This window comes from Equus quagga, chromosome 10 (genome assembly GCF_021613505.1).
Source record: "Equus quagga isolate Etosha38 chromosome 10, UCLA_HA_Equagga_1.0, whole genome shotgun sequence".
Lineage (NCBI taxonomy): Eukaryota > Metazoa > Chordata > Mammalia > Perissodactyla > Equidae > Equus > Equus quagga.
In genome coordinates, this window is record NC_060276.1 from 93,830,942 (window position 1) to 93,850,903 (window position 19,962).

At 36.9% G+C, this 19,962-nt stretch overlaps 1 protein-coding gene across 2 annotated transcripts in view; it reads right to left on the bottom strand.

Moving 5' to 3' along the window:
• The window catches only part of CFAP47 (cilia and flagella associated protein 47), a 431,185-nt gene that overhangs the window by 385,481 nt on the left and 25,742 nt on the right, over window positions 1-19,962 (bottom strand). For both annotated transcript variants that reach the window (XM_046672810.1, XM_046672809.1), the window contains exons 9-13: window positions 11,106-11,292; window positions 10,158-10,371; window positions 6,850-7,002; window positions 6,005-6,191; window positions 5,808-5,904 (exon numbers count right to left, since the gene is read on the bottom strand). In XM_046672810.1, the coding sequence (XP_046528766.1) occupies window positions 5,808-5,904; window positions 6,005-6,191; window positions 6,850-7,002; window positions 10,158-10,371; window positions 11,106-11,292 (838 nt within the window). The remainder of the gene's footprint in view (window positions 1-5,807; window positions 5,905-6,004; window positions 6,192-6,849; window positions 7,003-10,157; window positions 10,372-11,105; window positions 11,293-19,962) is intronic.

The following is a 19,962-nucleotide window of genomic DNA, read 5'->3' on the forward strand; positions in this document are numbered from 1 at the left end:
AACCTTTGAAAGGTATCAAATATGGACTGGCTGGGGATCTCATAAATAGAAAGATGAACCTATGGTGAATTTCCCTGGGTTATGATCTTGGCCTGGGTACTAGAGTAGCCTGCAACCCATGCTCTCTACCCAAAGAACCTGGAAGAGGGTAACCCCACAGGGCCAAATCCTTTTGACTATACCTGCCCTGTTCCAGGCAAATGCCATGAAAGAAGTTGAGCCCCTTAACACTAGGTGCTAGAAAGACTATGGAGTGGAGCCCTGGCAACCATCGCTGCCCTGCACTAAGACAAAGAGAGACGTCACTCCTTCCCCTCTCCACTAAGTGCTCTTGAGTTCCTGGAATAGAGGTCTGTCAACCACACCTGCCCTGCGCTAAGCCTAATGGAGGCAGTGTCCCTCTCCCTCTGGACCAGGCACTTAAGAGAGTGTAGGATGGAGTCCTGTTGCCTACTCCCACCCTACACGAAGAGAAGCAGTAGTAATATCTCTCCTCTCCTCACTTGGCACCGCACAGTCTGTGAGATGAAGGCCTGTTGGCCAAAGCTGCCTTGCGCTAAACACACATTAGCAAACAGATGCTGCCCTCTCTCCCTACTAGCATAGTGACCACAGGAATTGTGGGAAGGAGCCCTGTTGACTATCTCCACACCTCACTAAACTAAAGCAAATAGTTGACACCACTCCCACTCCCACCCAGAGAGCAGAGGAAGGGTACAGAGAAGTGGGAATTAGAGAGAACCTATTTTAAATCTGGGCATGAAGTTATGGTCATATCCGGAGTAGTCCATATGTGAAACCTACCGGAACCAACACAGCAAATACCTTAAGAACTAAACTACAGTGTGAAATAATGCCTGTGTTTCATGTTGTCCTCTGGGTAGCACACAAACAGAGCAAACCAAAATAGCACTGCAAAAGCTTTGAAAATTAAATTGGTATTTGTAGTACAGCACACAAATGTGGACTAGAACATGTGTTCTGAAGCTAACTGGATTGCGTGCATCCCAAAATAGACGATTTAAATAGTAAACAGAGTCTCATAGCACTCAAAACATCCAGGGTAAAACCAAAACTACTGGGGCTGGCCCGGTGGTGCAGCGGTTAAGTTCACACGTTCTGCTTCTCGGCGACCCGGGGTTCACCGGTTCAGATCCCAGGTGCGGACATGGCACCGCTTGGCAAGCCATGCTGTGGCAGGCGTCCCAAGTATAAAGTAAAGGAATATGGGCATGGATGTTAGCTCAGGGCCAGTCTTACTCCGCAAAAAGAGGAGCATTGGCAGTAGTTAGCTCAGGGCTAATCTTCCTCAAAAAAAAAAAAAAACAAACAAAACAAAAAAACCAAAACTACTCATCATACCAAGAAACAGAAAAATCTAAAAAAATACCAAGACTAAGATGACAAAGACATTGGAATTATTCAACAAGAGTTTTTAAAAAGCTATTATAGGGCCAGCCTGGTAGAACAGTGGTTGAGTTTGCATGTTCCGCTTTGGCAGCCCGGGGTTCACCAGTTCAGATCCCAGGCACTGACCTATGCACCACTTATTGACTCATGCTGTGGCAGGTGTCCCACGTATAAAGTAGAGGAAGATGGGCACAGATGTTAGCTCAGGACCAATCTTCCTCAGCAAAAAGAGGAGGATTGGCAGCAGACGTTAACTCGGCTAATCTTCCTCAAAAAAAAAAAAAAGGTATTATAGGGCCAGCCCTGGTGGCCTAGTGGTTAAGTTCAGTGCACTCCACTTCAGCAGCCTGGGTTTGCTTCCTGGGCAGACCTACACCACTCAGGGTGAATCTTCCTCAGCAAAAAGAGGAAGATTGGCAACAGATGTTAGCTTAGGGAGAATATTCCTCAACAACAACAAGAAAAAAAGCTATTATAAAAATGACAGAATAAGTAATTATGAATACTCTTGAAATAAACAAAAAAAAGGTTTCAGCAAATAAATAGAATATCCAAAGAAGAGCTAAGTAGAAAATTCTACAGTAAGAGAAATAGAAAACTAGTGGGTAGGCCCAATAACAGAATGAGATGACAAAAGAAAGACCTAGTGAACCTGAAGAAATATCAACAGAATTTATCCTATCTAAGGAACAAAAAGAAAACAGATTGAAAACAAAATTAAGAGAGTGATGCTACTGACACAGGCACTGAAGGATAATCTGGGAATGCCACAAATAACTCTATGCACATAAACATGGCATCTTAGATGAAGGGGAGCGATTGCACAAAAAAACTACCAGAACTCTCCTAAAATGGTGTAGATTATCTGAATAGTCCTCCAACTATTAAAGAAATTGAATTTGTAATTAAACATCATCTGAAAATCAAATCTCCTTACCCAGATGATTTCTCTGGAGAATTCTATCTAACATTTAAAGAATTCTACACAATCTCTTTTAGAATCTAGTAGAGGAGTGAATACTTCCTAACTTTCCCAACTTAGTTTAGGAGGCCAACATTCCTCTAATGCCAAAACAAAGATACTACAAACAAAATAAAACAAAGCAAAACTGCAAACTAACGTATTTTATGAAAATATATGCAAAATTCCATATTATGAATTAATAATACTGTGAGGCAGATAAAAAGGAAGTTGGGGGAAAAGCTGAGAGAAATATGCTGTACAGAAAAATACAGATTGTGAAAGAGATATGGGAAGAGAAATTGAGATAGAACGTATGGCTAGAGAAACCTAATTTCAAATCCACTCCTTCCCACTAAATATTTGAGCAACTTGATCAGGTGTTTCACCTCTCTGGGCTTCATTTTGCTCGTCTCTAAAATGGAAATGAAAGCAGTTACCTCATAAATTATGTCATTTAAAAATTTAAAGGAGATCATGTTTGTAAATTGTTCAACACAATGCCTGGCTTTAATATACATCAATAAATGGCAGTTTAAAACCAAAATGGACATACGCTGATGAAGCAAACAACACTTTGCACAATTTCCAATGTAATCCAGACTCCTATAATAGTTTTCACTAATTGATTCCATTAATCTTCCTATCCTCTGAGTGTCTTTTGACAATCACTCTAATTAAAAATATATATATATATTATAAATATAGAGCAAAATTTTCTGAAACTACAATCTTCTTTGATAGTTCCAGTCCCTGTTCTGTGCACAGGCTTCAGAAAGCACCTTTACAGTGTGAAAATGAGGGTGACCCTCCCGCCCAGTTCATAAACTGCCACATCCATACACGCTTCCTCCAGCAGATCCAAAATTCCCACCAACAGGGTTGCTGACCCTGTAAACACAGACAGGGCCCTGTCCCCAGAGAGCCACTATTAAAATGGCCAGGACGCCAGGTGAGGAAGGAGAGAAGTTGATGGAGGAGTTGTAGAAGAGGCACTGGACACTGTCTTCTAACTCTGCTCCTTTTGCATTTGTGTACATCTACTTGCCTGACTGCTCAGTCACCAATTTGGAAGACACAAAGCATTTACCACCCAACAGTGAAAGCTAAGTTCCTGGTGCTACAAAGCCCAGTACCTATCACATGCCTGGCACAAAACAGAGAGACAGTGAATGGTGTTTGACCTGAACTGAACTGCATACACAAGCCCAGACAGGCAAGGAACTAATGAGTTTCCAGACTGCGATGCCCAAGTGCCTCGTTGTCATCGTGTGGCAGGGAGGTTTAGCTCCAGTGCTCTTAGGGTATTCAGTCCTACTTCTCATTCAGAATCGCAGTCCAACTCTATTTACCAGTCCTGCCACCCCTTTTCCCCAGAGCCAGATCCTGCTCTGGGCATTTCCCGTAGGCCTCACTGATCTGAGACTTGGCCACTGACCGGCCAAAACAAACCGCCACCACCCAGATATTTAATCACTTCCCACTGCTTTGCCTCTGACCTTGCACCTCTTTGGACATCATCTTTAGTCTGGATAATATCAGAGGTGGCATTTACCAACTAATTAATCATCCTCTGTCCACGTCTCCCTTGGGGCCCCCCTAACCTTGCCTACAAGGAAATTCAAACTCCCTCTTCAGACCAGTAGAGCCATGCTTTCTTTAACTGTAAACATCCTTTAACAGGCTTGGTGAATATGACCTAGGGAGGGAAACTATGTGATACCTCTGCAAGGTTAAGGGGGAATTTTCACTTATTTCCTAACTCATGTCTAGGGGTGTTATCAAAATAATAATGATCTCAACGGCAAATATTCAGGGAAGGTCAACATCATGACGTGAGGTTTAATACAGGTTAGGACAAGCAACAGACAGAGGAGCCAGAAATATTAAGACAGAGATGCAGGAACAAGACAGACAAAATAGGTCTTAATAAGATCCTATATATACCTAGAAAGGCCAAAGCAATCTTGAAAAAGCAGAGTAAATTTGGAGGACTTACACTTACCGATTTCAAAACTTACAGTATCAAAGACAGCGTAGAACTATCATAAGGACAGACATATAGATCAATGGAACAGAAATGAGACTCCAGAAATAAATCCCGATATATGGCCAACTGATTTGCCACCGAGATGCCAAGGCAATTCAATGAGGAATGACAGTATTTTCAACAAATGGTGCTGGGACAATTGAATATCCACATACAATAACATGAATTTAGACTTGTAAAGCACATCATAAACAAACATTAACTCAAAAGGAATTATAGTCCTAAATGTAAGATCTAAAATTATAAAAATTTTAGGAAAAAACAGGAGTCTTTGAGTTAGCTAAAAATTTCTTGGGCATGATATCAAAAGCATGATCTATAAAAGAAAAAATGTGATAAATTCAACTTCATTTAAATTAAAAACTTTTGTGCTTTAAACAACGTTATTAAGAAAATGAAAAAAAATATGCCACAGACAGAAAAAATATTTGGAAAACATAAATCTGATAAAAGACTTTTATCCAGAATATATAAACAATTCTTACAACTCTATAATAAGGCAAATATTCAAATTAAAATTGGGCAAAGAATCTGAAAGACATTTCTCCAAAGAACATACACGATTTAAATAGACATTTCTCTAAGCAAATACATGAAAATATATTCAACATCTTAGTCACTAGGGAAATGCAAATCAAAACCACAGTAAGATAACATTCCACACTCAATGAGATGGCTGTAATCAAAAAGAGAGAAAATAAAAATTGCTAGTCGGAATGTGGAGAAATTATAACCCTCATACATTGTGGGTGGGACTGTAACTTGGTCAGTCACTTTGGAAAACTTTTGGCAGTTTCTTTCAAAGATAGACAGCAATTTACTATATAACCCAGCAATTCCACTCCTAGGACTCTAACCAAAAGAAATGGAAACATTGTGTTCACTCAAAGAATTATATGTGAATGTTTATTCACAATAGCCCCAAACTGGAAACAGCTCACTGTCCATCAACTGGTAAAGTATAAACAAAATGTGATAGTCCCATAAAATGAGACACTACTTAGATATAAAAAGGAACAAAATATTTATTCCTACCACCCCATGGATGAACCTCAAAAACATTATGCTAAGTAAAAGAAACAGTATAAGAGAGACCACATATTGTACGATTCCTTTTATATGAAATGTTCAGAATAGGCAAATCTGTAGAGATGGAAAGTTGACTAACAGCTGCCTGGGGCTACGGGTGGGAATAGGGAGTAGCTGCATGGGGTCATGAAAGTGACAGCAGCATTCTAAAATTGAATTGTGACGATGGTTGCATAATCTTGTAAATTTACTAAAATTCATTCACTTGCATACTTTGGTGAACTTTATGGAATATAAATTATACTCTAATAAATCTGTTTCAAAAAAGACTTTAGTAGAGTTTTTATAGACTCTTACCAACGATTACTTGATGAATTTGCTTTGGCGTCAAAATTAAGCTGCAATCATGTTTTTCACGGGGTGTGGATGGGTCTGATTTAATTCCTTTGAGAACCTGTGAAAAATCACACTATTCCAAAATTAATTGTTCAACATCACCAAAAGATATTTTAGGAATTCTCATGGCATAATCAAATGTAAAATATTGCACATGCCTTTCTTTTGAGAGACTTTGTCTCCTTGGATGCTATATGCCTGGTACTTAGCAACTCCTTAGGTTTGATCCGACGCTCCACTGAAGATAGGTCCTCTTCTATTTCGCCTTCTGAGAGTGAGGGTGACTTCAGACCCGATCCTGGCTGTAATCCTATGTCTATATCATTATACGAATACATGTACTCCCTATGGAAATCATAATAATAACTAACTGAGGCCAAGTCTGTTAGAAAATACATCTGTAAATCCAAATATTCCCCATTGTGCATGCTGTCGCTGCCTCACTCAGATCCACTTAAGGAGACTGATGCGCTAATCTGCATAAGATTGCCCTCAGCTGAGGAGACCCCATTCTCAAAAGCCTCCCCAAGGAAGTTACGCCCACCCTACCATACCCAGGGACAGCTCACAGTCCGTGACTGATGTGGAGCACAAAAGACAAGCCCCCTTGGCTCAAGGCAGGAGCAACTATGTGATATGATTTACCAAAGAGACCCTAGGCATCAGGCTGAGTGTAAATTTTATTTGAAACACATCCTTTCTGAGTTCCCTCCCCTGCCCTATCCTGCTTCCCTCATCCTGGACAGCTTTCTCCTAAAAGAACACTTTCCAAATATCACGTGTGCTGGAATCTGTCTCAGGATCTGCTTCTGGAGAAAGCCACCTAGACATTCCCAAATCAAAAGCAAGAAAGGAAATAATTGCAGTTAAAGTTCAATATTTTGCTATTTTCATATGTGAAAAAGTCACTTAAATCACTAAAAAGAAACTCAAGAGTAAAGAAAAAAATTCCAGCTCTGTAGGCATCATGATCTGTTTCATATTGTTTGAGGAAATACTTTACCTCTCTGCTTGCTTCCGTAGGCGCACATTTCTTAAACATTTAATGTATCTTGTATAATAATCGTCATGTGCTTTCTTTTCTATATTTTCTAATTCAGTGTATGCAAAATCAGGATCCACATAGTTATATCTGGGAATCTTTGTGAAAATCGTCCTATAAGATGAACAAGTCTTATTAATATTTATATATATATGTGCATTTATTCAATCACTATTTATTGAGTGCTACCCATGCCAAGGATTGGACGTAGAATAGTGAATGAGACAGAGTCTAGTCCTTTCCCTCACATGTTATTATATATCAAGATACTATTACATGTAGAACTAGTGTGATATCTAATTTTCTTCTTAAGCTAATCAGAGACAATCCCTAAGGTCATCAGGATGTAATGGCACTTACCTTAAACCCACTCATGGGAAATTAGTTCAGTGAGCAATTTGGACACTTCTAGATTAGAGATGGGACTAGATGTGAATCTGATTAGTGTTTCCTAAAAGTTAACTGCCTTTAGACCATTGTGATCAAAATTAGAAAAAGAAATATAGAATAATGAATCCTTTTGTTAAACATTCTATTTTCTTGATCTCTCAGAGCTTATGAAATAACTATCAACAATAAATCTACACAAGAAAACAATTCATGAAAGAACTGCAAACTATTTATGTCTATATTGACTCAACTGGGTTAATGCTCTTTCCTTTCACCCACCATATATTTTCCATAAAAAACAAAAAGTACAATTATTCACATCTTCTGGTCTTGCTCTACCTCAATCCTCAGTAAATTTTATTAATCATTAAGACTCTCACACTCAATAATTAACTTAGTAAGTATGAACCTATTAGTCATACAGTCAGATGAAATTTAATCTAATATTTCCCTGTTTTCAACAATTCTTCAATGGTTATGGGAAGACAGCTTTAACATAGTTAAAGTCTTCAAGAGAGAAACAAATGTTTTGTTTTTCAAACATAGTTGTTGATTTTTAAACTTCCCTTCAGGCTCTGGAAACCTTAACCACCTTTAAAACCTAGAAATAATTCCTATATCTGAAGTCCCTATGTATGTAACAGGAGAAAAGGGAGACTTGGAAAGGAGTAAGTAACACCATAAATTCCTGATGTGACAAAGAGCTGGCTATTAACATATCTAAGTGTTTATCACTCCTTAAAGAATACATATCAAGAAGTACTTCTGCAGTGTTGAGTAGCAGATTTTTTTAAATGTGCAAAATACAGGGGGCAAAATTGCCATGTAAATAAAATATTTTTCCTCATTTATTTATTTAAAAAATATCTACTGGGTCCGGCCTAGTGGTGCAGTGGTTAAGTTCACACACTCCGCTTCAGCAGCCCAGGGTTCGCCGGCTTGGATCCCCAGTGTGGGGATCCCCGGCGTGGACCTACGCACCACTTATCAAGCTATGCTGTGGTGGACATCCCACATATATAGTAGAGGAAGATGGGCACAGATGTTAGCTCAGGGCCAGTCTTCTTCAGCAGAAAATAAAGAGGAGGATTGGCAGCAGATGTTAGCTCAGGGACAATCTTCCTCAAAAAGAAAAATTTACGGAGTACCTACTATATGCCTGACACCGTTCTAAGCACAAGACATACTGCAGTAAACAAAAACCAGACAAAAATTCCTACCTTATTTATTTTTATTTTTTATTTTTTTCTACCTTAATTTCTTCTCAAAACTTGGAAAGGTAAAATGCATTAAAAATAAAATAGAAATTATGGTTACCAACAATTTAATAAACTGCAAAATTTCATTACTTAAAGTTACTAATTGCTAGCCAGAAAATAAATTTTGGACTAAATTTTGTATTTCTATTAATATGGAAAAGAGTAAATTGAGAAAAATAATTATGGCCATGAGATAAATAGGAAATGCTTAGCTTTCTTCAAAAAAATTCTGGCATTTTCAGATCATCTGATTAATATTGATTTAGAAAGAAACAAAATATTAATATTAAATTAACACATTATACCTCTCTCTATATATATATTTGTACAAGCATAGGAAAGAAGTGAAAAAAATACATAAAACATTGTTTCCAGCAGCTCCCTCTGCAGGGTGGGTGGAGTGCAATGAGCCAGACAGAGGGATGGGCTTGCCTTTTTTATACTATACAATTAGTGAACATGGAGTCTCAGTGATTTTTACGCTGCTGTGTTTTATGGTACTTGTCAAATAAAAAAGATAGAGAGAGGCTGATGTGGATGAAATCTGTAAAATAAAATAATAAGATAGACTATATAAAAACCCAGAATTTTCCAATTGTGGATAATAAAACAATTATGGCCTAAAAATCAAAAGATATTGCAAGAAAATGGCTGTAAAATTAAGTGAGCTTAATGACTCACCAAAGGTAAAGAGACAAGTAGAGATAGTCTACTAGAAACACACAAGCAGGCAGAAAAGAAACTCATTTCAGTCTCAAATGTGTAACAAGTGGCCCTGGTCTAACGGCTCAGATAAAGTTGTCAGGATGCCTGGGTTTCTTGTCACTAAGCATTGGTAAGCTAGTAATTTCTTTGAGGTTTGGATAAATGTAAATTGAGGTTTAACATCACTTATGGTCCTAATTGGGGAGGTTTCAGTTTAATTTAGGAAAGGTCATCGGAAATGTGACTTTGAGGGAAGTGAACAAAGATGACAACGACGACTATCGATCTTTCACAATTTTAAATTTTTCTTTTTAGTCTGAGATAAATTCAAGCTCTCAGCCATACTTAATGAACATGATTACTCAGAGGACTTGATACATTTCAAAAAGTGATTATTTCTATTATTACTCTACACTTGTCAACAGCATATTTTAAAAATCATCTGGTAAACCATTCACTTCCTGGCAAGTACACAGTAGAGGTAATGAGAGGTTAGATAAAGCAAATATAGTAGCATTCAACAACCATCTCCTTCAATGTAAAAAAAAGAGAGAAAATAAAATTGTATTACTATTATTATTATTATTATTATTATTATCATTACTATCATTAGTTTGTTACAGTGAAGTCTGGTAAGACCTCTGTATATCATGTTGGTCATTTCATCTTTCAAAATTTCAGGTTTTTAGGAGCTGGCCCTGTGGTCTAGTGGTTAAGTTCAGCAGACTCTGCTTCAGCAGCCCAGGTTCAGATCCCTGGTGCATACCTACACCACTCATCAGCTATGCCGTGGCAGCGACCCACATACAAAATAGAGCAAGAGTAGCAGAGATGTTAGCTTAGGGTGAATCTTCCTCAAAAAAACAAACAAAAAACAAATTAAAAAAATTTCAGGTTTTTAATATAGCACATTACCTGAAATGTTTATCCTGCTCTCCAGACCTGATACTTGCAATTCGGTCGTTGGGAAAGGCTATCAGTGCATCCTTCATTGCCTTTTTACTTGAGCGATGATCGTGAATGTGTGTCATGGCTGACTGAAGCACTGCGACAGGTAAACAGTCCTTGTATTTTGCCAAGTCTTTGATGACAAACTGTCCCGTAGGATTACTGACCAAAGGGGATATACCTTTTATAGAATTGGATATTAGGTTTAAAAATGGCTTTTTGAATTTCAGCTCTCCAAATAATATCCATGAACTAATACACTAGGCCAGTGGTTCTAACTTAAAGTGAAATCCTTAAACACATTCAGAAAATGCAAATAACTCATTTAACAAATGGATCTACACAAAACAATTTAGCAAAATAATGCATGCATAAAAAATAAAACATAGTAACTTGAAGGAGTGGGTTGGCCCAATGAAACAAGTTTTTATAGGTTAAAGAGGGTTGAATATTAGCAATTTCACATGGTTCGATGTATAAAAGATAACTCAGGACTAGACGAAACAGCAGCAACAGGAAAATCCATGAAATGGTCAAAACCAGTTTATATTATAGACTCAAACAAAAAAGTAGAAGAATAAAACATAAAAACCATTAAAATTTTTAATAAATTTTATAGATCACTAAACCATTGCTATTCAAAGTGTGATCCTCAAAACGGCAGCATCAGCATCTATGGGGAACGTGTTAGAAATGCAAATCTTTGGGCTCCAACAAAGACCTACTTAATAACCAATGCTAGGATGCAGGCCAGTGCTATCTCTTTGAACAGGCCTTCTAGGTAATTATGATCCATTCAAAAGGTAAGAACAACTACATTAGACCACATTTGATATATATAGCTAAGCAATTAGTATATTAATATAATCCTATATTAACCTAAAAACAAAAAGGTAAGCCTCCACAAGAGCTTACCAGGATTAATTTTCATCACAACTTTCTTAGTGGAAGGTTTGCAGACACTGTTGAAATGTAAATATATTTGATGAAAAGGTTTCATCGATGACTTCAAATTTTCATCCGCTACTAAGCCAATAATTTCTAGCAATTGCTTCACTTTAAAGACTCCAACTTGATGTGGAATGAATGAACATGTCACATTCTAAAAAAAGAAGAAAAGTAACCAATTGCTATAGGCTGAAATGTTTCTGAACCGTCAAAACGCATATGTTTAAACCTAATGCCCAATGTGATGGAATTAGGAGATGGGGTCTTTGGGAGGTGATTAGGTCATGAGAATGGAGACCTCCTGAATGGAATTAGTGCTGTTATAAAAGAGGCCCCACAGAGCTCCTTAGCTCCTTCCACCATGTGAGATACAATGAGAAATGTCCAACCAGAAAGAGGGCCCATATCCAACCATGCTGGCATCCGAATCTGGGACTTCCAGCCTCCAGAACTGTGGGAAATAAATTTCCGTTGTTTACAAATTATGCAGTCTATGGTATTTTGTTATAGCAACCCAAAGGGGTTAAGAAAACAATACTGAACTGTTAGGAAAAAATAAAAAGCAAATCCAAAAATATTGTGTATAAAAATTTTAAGGAAAGCTAGTTCATCATGGTGATATGAAAGGCTTTAAAAATATCACACACAGTATTTTAAGATATACATTATTGGAAATTTATGTAAGAAAAAATTAAGAATAATGGCACTTAAGCGCTTTCAGAATGGCAGATTAAGGACCTCGAAAAATTTACTCCTCTACACACAGAAAGAGAAAACTAGGAAAATTTTCCAAATCAACTTTTCAGATATTTGAAAATTACCTAAAAGCTTGCAAAAATCCACCAAGTATTTATTTAAGAAAAAATGGCTGAATCTGTGAGTGAATAACAGGCTTTGTGGCGTTTTTACTCGCTGCAATCCCTTCCTCCTATTCCCAGCTTTGAGCCCTCCTTGAAAGACAACAGCATTGCAACTATGGTAGCTGTGAAAACTATTAGCCTAGCAGCAGCCAGTGAGGGAGAAGAATGGGTTTGAAGCTCCCCCAAAGCCCCATCCCCAGAGAACTGTCCCTATTTGCCCTGTCCGGAAGCTAGCTGAAAAGTCTATTATGAGGGCATGTCTTTAACTGACCTGATTCAGAGCTCACTCTGTGTAAACAACTCCTGCTGGTCCCCTCCCTCCCTACCCCGCAAAAATAAAACACAGTGGCAATTGCTGAACATTACAACCTGAGATAACATGACCATTTAAGGCTAATAAGAGACTAAACAAAAAAAAGAAAGAAAGAAAAAGAAAACAAATGCAAAATATTCAGAGCGTATTTGAAGAGCACTGACATGTTCTTGGGAATCTAGATTGCCACACACATGTGAGGATATTGTACATGCCCAGGAAGGTTTGAGAAAGTGCTAATCTGTCACCTCTGGTTGACTCTGAGACTCTGTACAAGGAGGAATCGAAGGCCAGAAAGAGTTGTAAACTAACTGACTCAGCACTGAAGACATGCCGCATCCAACACACTTACACAGAGGTACTTGGCAAAGGCTGTGAGACTTGATTCAAGGAATTTAAGGGAATCTCTGCCTAATCATTAGCTGACCACTAAATTAACTAGGCAGACACCTGATTGGTTGCACACAACAAAGCAAATAACCTTTACAGAATTAATCCAGAAAGTCACTAAACAAACAAAACAACAACAACAAACAGCAATGACAATAAATCCTGGGGGAGATTTGATTTCCAGAGTTGACAAATTATATTATTTAGAATGCCCAGCTTTCAACAAAAAATTATGGGACATCCAAAGATATAGGAAATTATGGCCAATACACAGGAAAGATGCAGTAAATAGAAGCTGCCCCTGAGGAAACCCAAATGTTGAACTCACTGGACAAAGAGAATAAGTCAATGATTATAAATATGTTTAAAGGACAAAAGGAAAACTTGTCTAGAGAATTAAAGGAAGTATGAGAACATCTCCTCACAAATAGAGAATATCAATAAAGTACAGAAATTGTTAAAAAGAACAAAGAGAAGGAAATATGGGAAACTTGCAAATACATGGAAATGAAACAATACACTCCTAAGTGACCAATGGGTCAAAGAAGAAATCTCAGGGGAAATTAGAGAATACTCTGAGATAAAGGAAAACTAAAACACAACATACCAAAACTTATGGAATTCAGCAAAAGCACTGATTAGAAGTAAATTTACAGCTGTGAACACCTATATTAGAAAAAGACAGAGGCCTTTAATCAGTAACCTAAACTTCCACCTGACAAAATAGAAAAAAGGAGAGCAAAGTACACCCAAAGCAAGCAGAAGGAAAGGAATAATAAATATAAGAGCTGTAACAGATGAAATAGAGAATAGAAAACAATAGAGAAAATCAACAAACCTGAAACTACGTCTTTGATATGATCGACAATATAGGAAAAATCTTTAGCGCGACTCGCTAAGCCAAAAATAAGAGAAGACTAAATTTACTAAAATCAGAAATAAAAGAGAAGACATCACTTTACATCAATAAAAAGGAGTATGAGGGGCTATGATGAACAATTGTATGCCAACAAATTAGATAAGCTAGATGATATGGACAAATTCCTAGAAAGATGCCAACTGTGGAAATTGATTCTAGAAGAGAGAGAAAATCTGAAAAGTCCTAGGATAACAAGAGACCGAATTAGGAATTTTAAAACTTCTGACAAAGAAAATCCCACAATCGGAAGGCTTTGATGGCAAATTTTACTGAACATTTAAAGAAGAATTAGCACCAATTCTTCACAAACTATTCCAAAAATTAAAGTGGAGAGAACACTTTCCAATTCATTCTATGACACCAGTTTTACTCTAATGTTAAAACCAAAGACATGTAAGAAAAGAGAACTACAGACTAATGTCTCTTATGAATATATATGCAAAACTTCTCAACTAAATACTATCAAATTGAATCCAGCAACACATACAAAGGATTATTCACTATGTACAACTGTGATTTATCCCAGGTTTATCTAAATATGTATTTATTTATCTAAATATCAATCAATGTAGTACACCATCTTAATAAAATAAAGGACAAAAACCACATTATCATTTTAATAGACACAGAGAAAGTATTTGAGAAAATACAATACATTTTCACAATAAAAACACCAAAAACACTTGGAACAGAAGAGAACTTCAAGTTTATAAAGGCAATCTATGAAACACCCACAGCTAACATCACACCTAATGGTGAAAGACTAAACGCTTTCCCCTTAGATTAGGAACAAGACGAAACATCCTCTCTTGTCACTTCCATTTAATACCATGATGGACGTTCTAGCCAAGGCAATCAGGTAAGAAAAAAAGAAACAAAATCCATCCGGGTTAGAAAAGAAAATGTAAAATGATCTCTATTCATGGATAACATGATTTTATATCCCAAAGAATCCACTAAAAACTATCAGAACTAATAAATGAGTTCAAGGTTGCAGGATACAAGGTCAACGTACAAAAATCAATTTCATTTCTATACACTGGCAATGAAGCATCCAAAAATTAATTTAAGAATACAGTTTCATTTACATAGCATCAAAAAGAATGGAATACTTAGGAATAAATTTTTTAAAAGAATTGCAGGAATTGTACACTGAAAACTGCAAAACCCCATTGAAAAGAATTTAAGATATAAAATAAATGGAAAGATATCCTATTTTCATGAATTGTAAGACTTAATATTGTTAAGATGGCAATACTCCCAAATAGATTTACAGATTCAACACAATTCCTATCAAAATCCCAGCTGCTGGGGTTTTTTTGGCAGAAATTGGTAAGCCAATTCTAAAATTATATGGATTTTCAAGGATCCCAAAATGGTCAAAAATATTCCTTCAAAAGAGCAAATTTGGAGGATTCACATTTTTCAATTTCAAAAATTACTACAATGTTCATCAGTACATTGTGATACTGGCATAAAGATAAACATGCATAAACAGAATAGAACTGTGAGCCCAGAAACAAACTCTTACATTTACGGTCAATTGATTTTTCAATGAGTCTGCCAAGATCCTGGGATAACTGGACGTCTATATGTAAAAGAATGAATTTGGACCTCTAAATAACACCATAAACAAAAACTTAAATGTATGACCTAAAATTCCTAGGGGAAAATATAGGAGTAAATCTTAATGACCTCAGATAGTCTATGACTACTTCAATATGATATGAAAAGCACAAGAGACACAAGAAAAAAATAGATAAACTGGACTTAATCAAAATTTAAAACTTTGTACTTCAAAGGACACTAGCAGGAAAGGGAGAAGATAACCCACAAAATGGGAGAAAATATTTGCAATTTATATATGCAATAAGGGACTTGTATCCAGAATACATAAAGAACTCTTGCAGTTCAACAACAAAAGGACAAATATCCCAATTAAAAATGGCTAAAGGATATTGTAGTAGTTTCCCACTGTTGTGATAATGAATTATGAACAACTTTGTGGGCTAAAACAACTCAAATTTCTTATCTTATACTTCTGTAGGTCAGAAGTCTGACTCAAGTCTCAATGGACTAAAATTAAGATTTTAGCAAGACTATATTAATTTCTGGAGGCTCTAGTTGAGAACCCATTTCATTACCTTTTCCAACCTTCTAGAGGCCATCACATTCTTTGGCTTATCACCCTCCCCTTCCATCTTCAAAGCCAACAGTGGATGTTCAAGTCTTTCTCACATCACATCACTCTGATAGTGACACTTTTTCTGCCTCCTATTTCCATTTTTAAGGACCCTTGTGATTATATTGGGCCAACTCAGATAACCTAGGCTAATCTCCCTATTTAAGGTCAGCTGATTATCAACATTAATCCCAATTAAAACCTGAATTCTCATTTGCTAGGAAACATCACATATTCACAAATTCCAGAAATCATGATAGGGACATTTTTAGGTGGCCATTATTCTGCCTATCATAGACATGAATAAACATTTCTCCAAAGAAGATACACAAACGCACAATAAGCACATGAAAAGACATTCATCATCATTAGTCACTGGAGAAATGTAAACGAAAACCACAATGACATGCCACCTTGCATCCCCTAGGATGCAAACTATAAAACTGCTAGAAGAAAACATTGGGAAAACACTTCCTGACACTAGTCTTAGTGACAAATTTTTGGAAAAGACTTCAAAAGCACAGACAACAAAAGTAAAAATAGACAAGTGAGATTGCATCAAACCAAAAAGCTTCTGCACAGCAAAGGAAACAATCAACACAGTGAAGAAACATCTTATGGAATGGGAGAAAATATTTGTGAACCATATATCTACTAAGGGATTAATATCCAAAATATATAAGGAACTCCTACAGCTCAACAGCAAACAAACTAATAATCAGATTAAAAAATGGGCAAAGGACCTGAATAGACATTTCTCTAAAGAAGACATAGAAATGGCCAACAGGTACATGAAAAGGTACTCAACATCACTAATCACCAGGGAAATGTGAATCAAAACCTCAATGAGATATCACTTCAGATCTGGTGTAATGGCAATTATCAAAAAGACAAAAGATAACAAGTACTGGCGAGGATGTGGAGAAAAGGGAACCCCTTGTTTACTGTTGGTGGGAGTGTAAGTTGATACAGCAATTAGGGAAAATAGCATGGAGGTTCCTCAAAAAACTGGAACTATCACATGATCCAAAAATTAGAAATAGAACTACCATATGATCCAGCAGTCTCACTTCTGGGTACATATCCAAAGGAAATGAAACCAGTATCTCCAAGAGATATTTACACTCCCATGTTCGTTGCAGCATTATTTGCAATAGGCAAGAGTCAAAAACAATCTAGGGGATGGCCCTGTGGCTGAGTGGTTAAGTTCTCACACTTTGCTTTGGCAGCCCAGGGTTTCATTGGTTTGGATCCTGGGCGCAGACCTAGCGCCGCTCATCAAACCATGCTGAGGCGGTGTCCCACACAGAGGAACTAGAAGAACCTACAAATAGGATATACTACTGTGTACTGGAGGGTTTTGACGAGAAAAAAAAAAGGAGAGGAAGATTGGCAACAGATGTTAGCTCAAGGTCAATCTTCCTCAAAAAAAAAAATCTAAATGTTCATCAATGGGTGAATGGATAAACAAAATATGGCATGTGTTTATATATATAGACGCAATGGAGTATTATTTGTTCTTAGAAAAGAAGTAAATCCTGTCATTTGCAACAGCTCAGATGAACCTAGAGGACATTATGCTAAGTGAAATAAGCCAGACACAGAAAGACAAATGCTACATAATCTCACTTATATGTGGAATCTAAAATAGTCAAACTAATAGAAGGAAAGAGCAGAATGGTGGTTGCCAGGAGGAAATAGGAAGATGTTAGTCAAAGGGTACAAAATTTTAGTTATACAAGATGACTAAATTCTGGAGATTCAATGCACAGCATCGTGACTATAGTTAACTATATTGTATGCTTGAAATTTGCTAAGAGGGTAAATCTTAGGTGTTCTCACCATTAAAAACAAATCATAACCATGTAAGGTGATGAATATATTAATTAGCTTGATTGTGGTGATCATTTCACAATGTACACATATATCAAAACATCAAGTTGTACACCTTAAATATATACAATTCCTATTGGTTAATTATACCTCAATAAAGCTGAGGGGGAAAAATAGAATATTGAGAATAAAATTGGGGAAGTGTAGGGCAAATATAAACTGTTTATTTACTGCCACATCCCTTCAGAGCACTTTGATCTGTATTAAAATTTCTGAAGTTTCTTTTTGTTTTATTATACACTTTGTTTCTATAGTAGGAAACACATACATATATACACGCATACATACATACAAAAGCCTGTCCATACAAAAACTTATACATGAATATTTATAGCAGCCATTATTCATAATAGCCAAAAGGTGGAAACAACTCAAACACCCTCAAGTGATGAATGGGTAAACAAAAGATAGTATATCCATATGTTGGCGCCCAGGGTAGGCCACCCCAAAATATCCCACAATAGCATATTGATTATTTTAAATTCAAGTTACTTGAGAAGCAAAAAGGCATTCAGACCCTCCTGTCTGTGTTCCCCTGAAAGCAGGAAATAAATCTCCTGTGTGGAAAGTGCTCTCCCCACATCCTTATCACCAGAGCTAGGAATTCAGGGCTGAGAAGCCTGCGTAAACAAGCCTTGCTAATTTACTACCTCAAGCCTAAACTCTGCTTAAATTCCTCACTATTTATGTACCTCAAATCTAAGTTTCTTTGTCCTGTCAATTCTTCACAAATTTATTGTTTCTTTGTGTAAAGGTCTATATACTGCCTGCTTTGTTCACTCTCTGAGCATCATTTCTTTATGCTCTCTACTACATACATAGTAAACTGGGTTTTCTCCTGTTAATCTGGCCTTGTGTCAATTTTATTATTAGTCTGGCCATAAGAACAAAAGAAGGGAAGAAAAGGGATTTTCCCATGCCCTGACACATACAATGGAATATAATTTGGCCATAAAAAGGAATGAGGTACTGACACATACTCCAACATTGATGAATCTTGAAAATATTATGCTAAATCAAAGAAACCAGACACAAAGTCCACAATTATGATTATATTTATATGCAATGTCAAGAACAGGGAAATTCATAGAAATAGAAAATGGATTAGTGTTTGCTAGCTGCTGAGGAATAGGGAGCAGAGGGTGAGACAGATAATGGACGTGGTGTTTCTTTGTGGGGTGATGAGAATGTTGTGGAATTAGTGCTGATGACTGCACAACTCTGTGAAAATACTAAATACCACCAAACTGTGTACTTGAGATGTGTGAATTTTACGCTATGTGAATTATACTTCAATAAAGCTGGTATTGAAAAAACAGAATAATCTTACCACACTTCTAAGCAGTCAAAGACTATTTGACCAGCCTGTGGAAGTCAAACATCTCCAGTGTCCCCCGACATTTCCTACATTCACTTTTTATAATTCAAAACTTACTAGGGCTAGAGAAATCCAGAAATGCAGAGGGTTAAAAATTGTATTAGGAACTCAGCTATCACATACATTTTGAAAGATGTGCATGCTACTGGAGAAAATGAATTGAATTGGTAGGTTTAAGAGACTTGAAGTAAAGGAAGTCTAGGAAGTGATTAAAAGTTTCTGCATGATGTGGTTAACTCCTGTTATTTTATGAAGACTGATTAAATCTATCCAAACTTGAGGGGAGTTGTCATTCTAATGAAGCAGGAAGAGTTATAAATACGAGCTGCATGCATTTAAACATGTAAACAAGAGTTCTTGACTGCAATTAGGAGCAAGCTTCCATTGATAACTTTACGAACCATATCACTATGCACTGGAGAAAAGATGAAGAACCTGAGGTGAAACTGAAAGCATTCATGTTGGCTACTGTTTAGAGCAAGGCTTGGCAAATTCTTTCCACAAATTGCCAGACAGTAAATATTTCAGGCCTTATGGGCCATACAACTCTCTCACAACTATTCAACTCGGCCTTTGTAGCATGTATGGGGGATGAGAGTTTGCCACCCCAAAATGCTTCTCTCTGGAATGATTATTTTTGGGAACAAAAGACTCAGGAAGAAACTCTGACCTTCCCTCTAACTGCCTAAAAGATTCAAGATAGAATGCCTGTCCCAGGAAGGATCCATCACCATAGAAAACTCTAGGTGTAATAGATAGGAAGGCACTAGCAAGTCCATTTTTATCCAAGTTCTCTCTCCAGTCTCACTGTCTATGATGGCCCATCAAACATCTGTTTACCAAACATTTGCTTTTCCATCTCCATGTAAATTAGCTTCCTCCCCTTTGA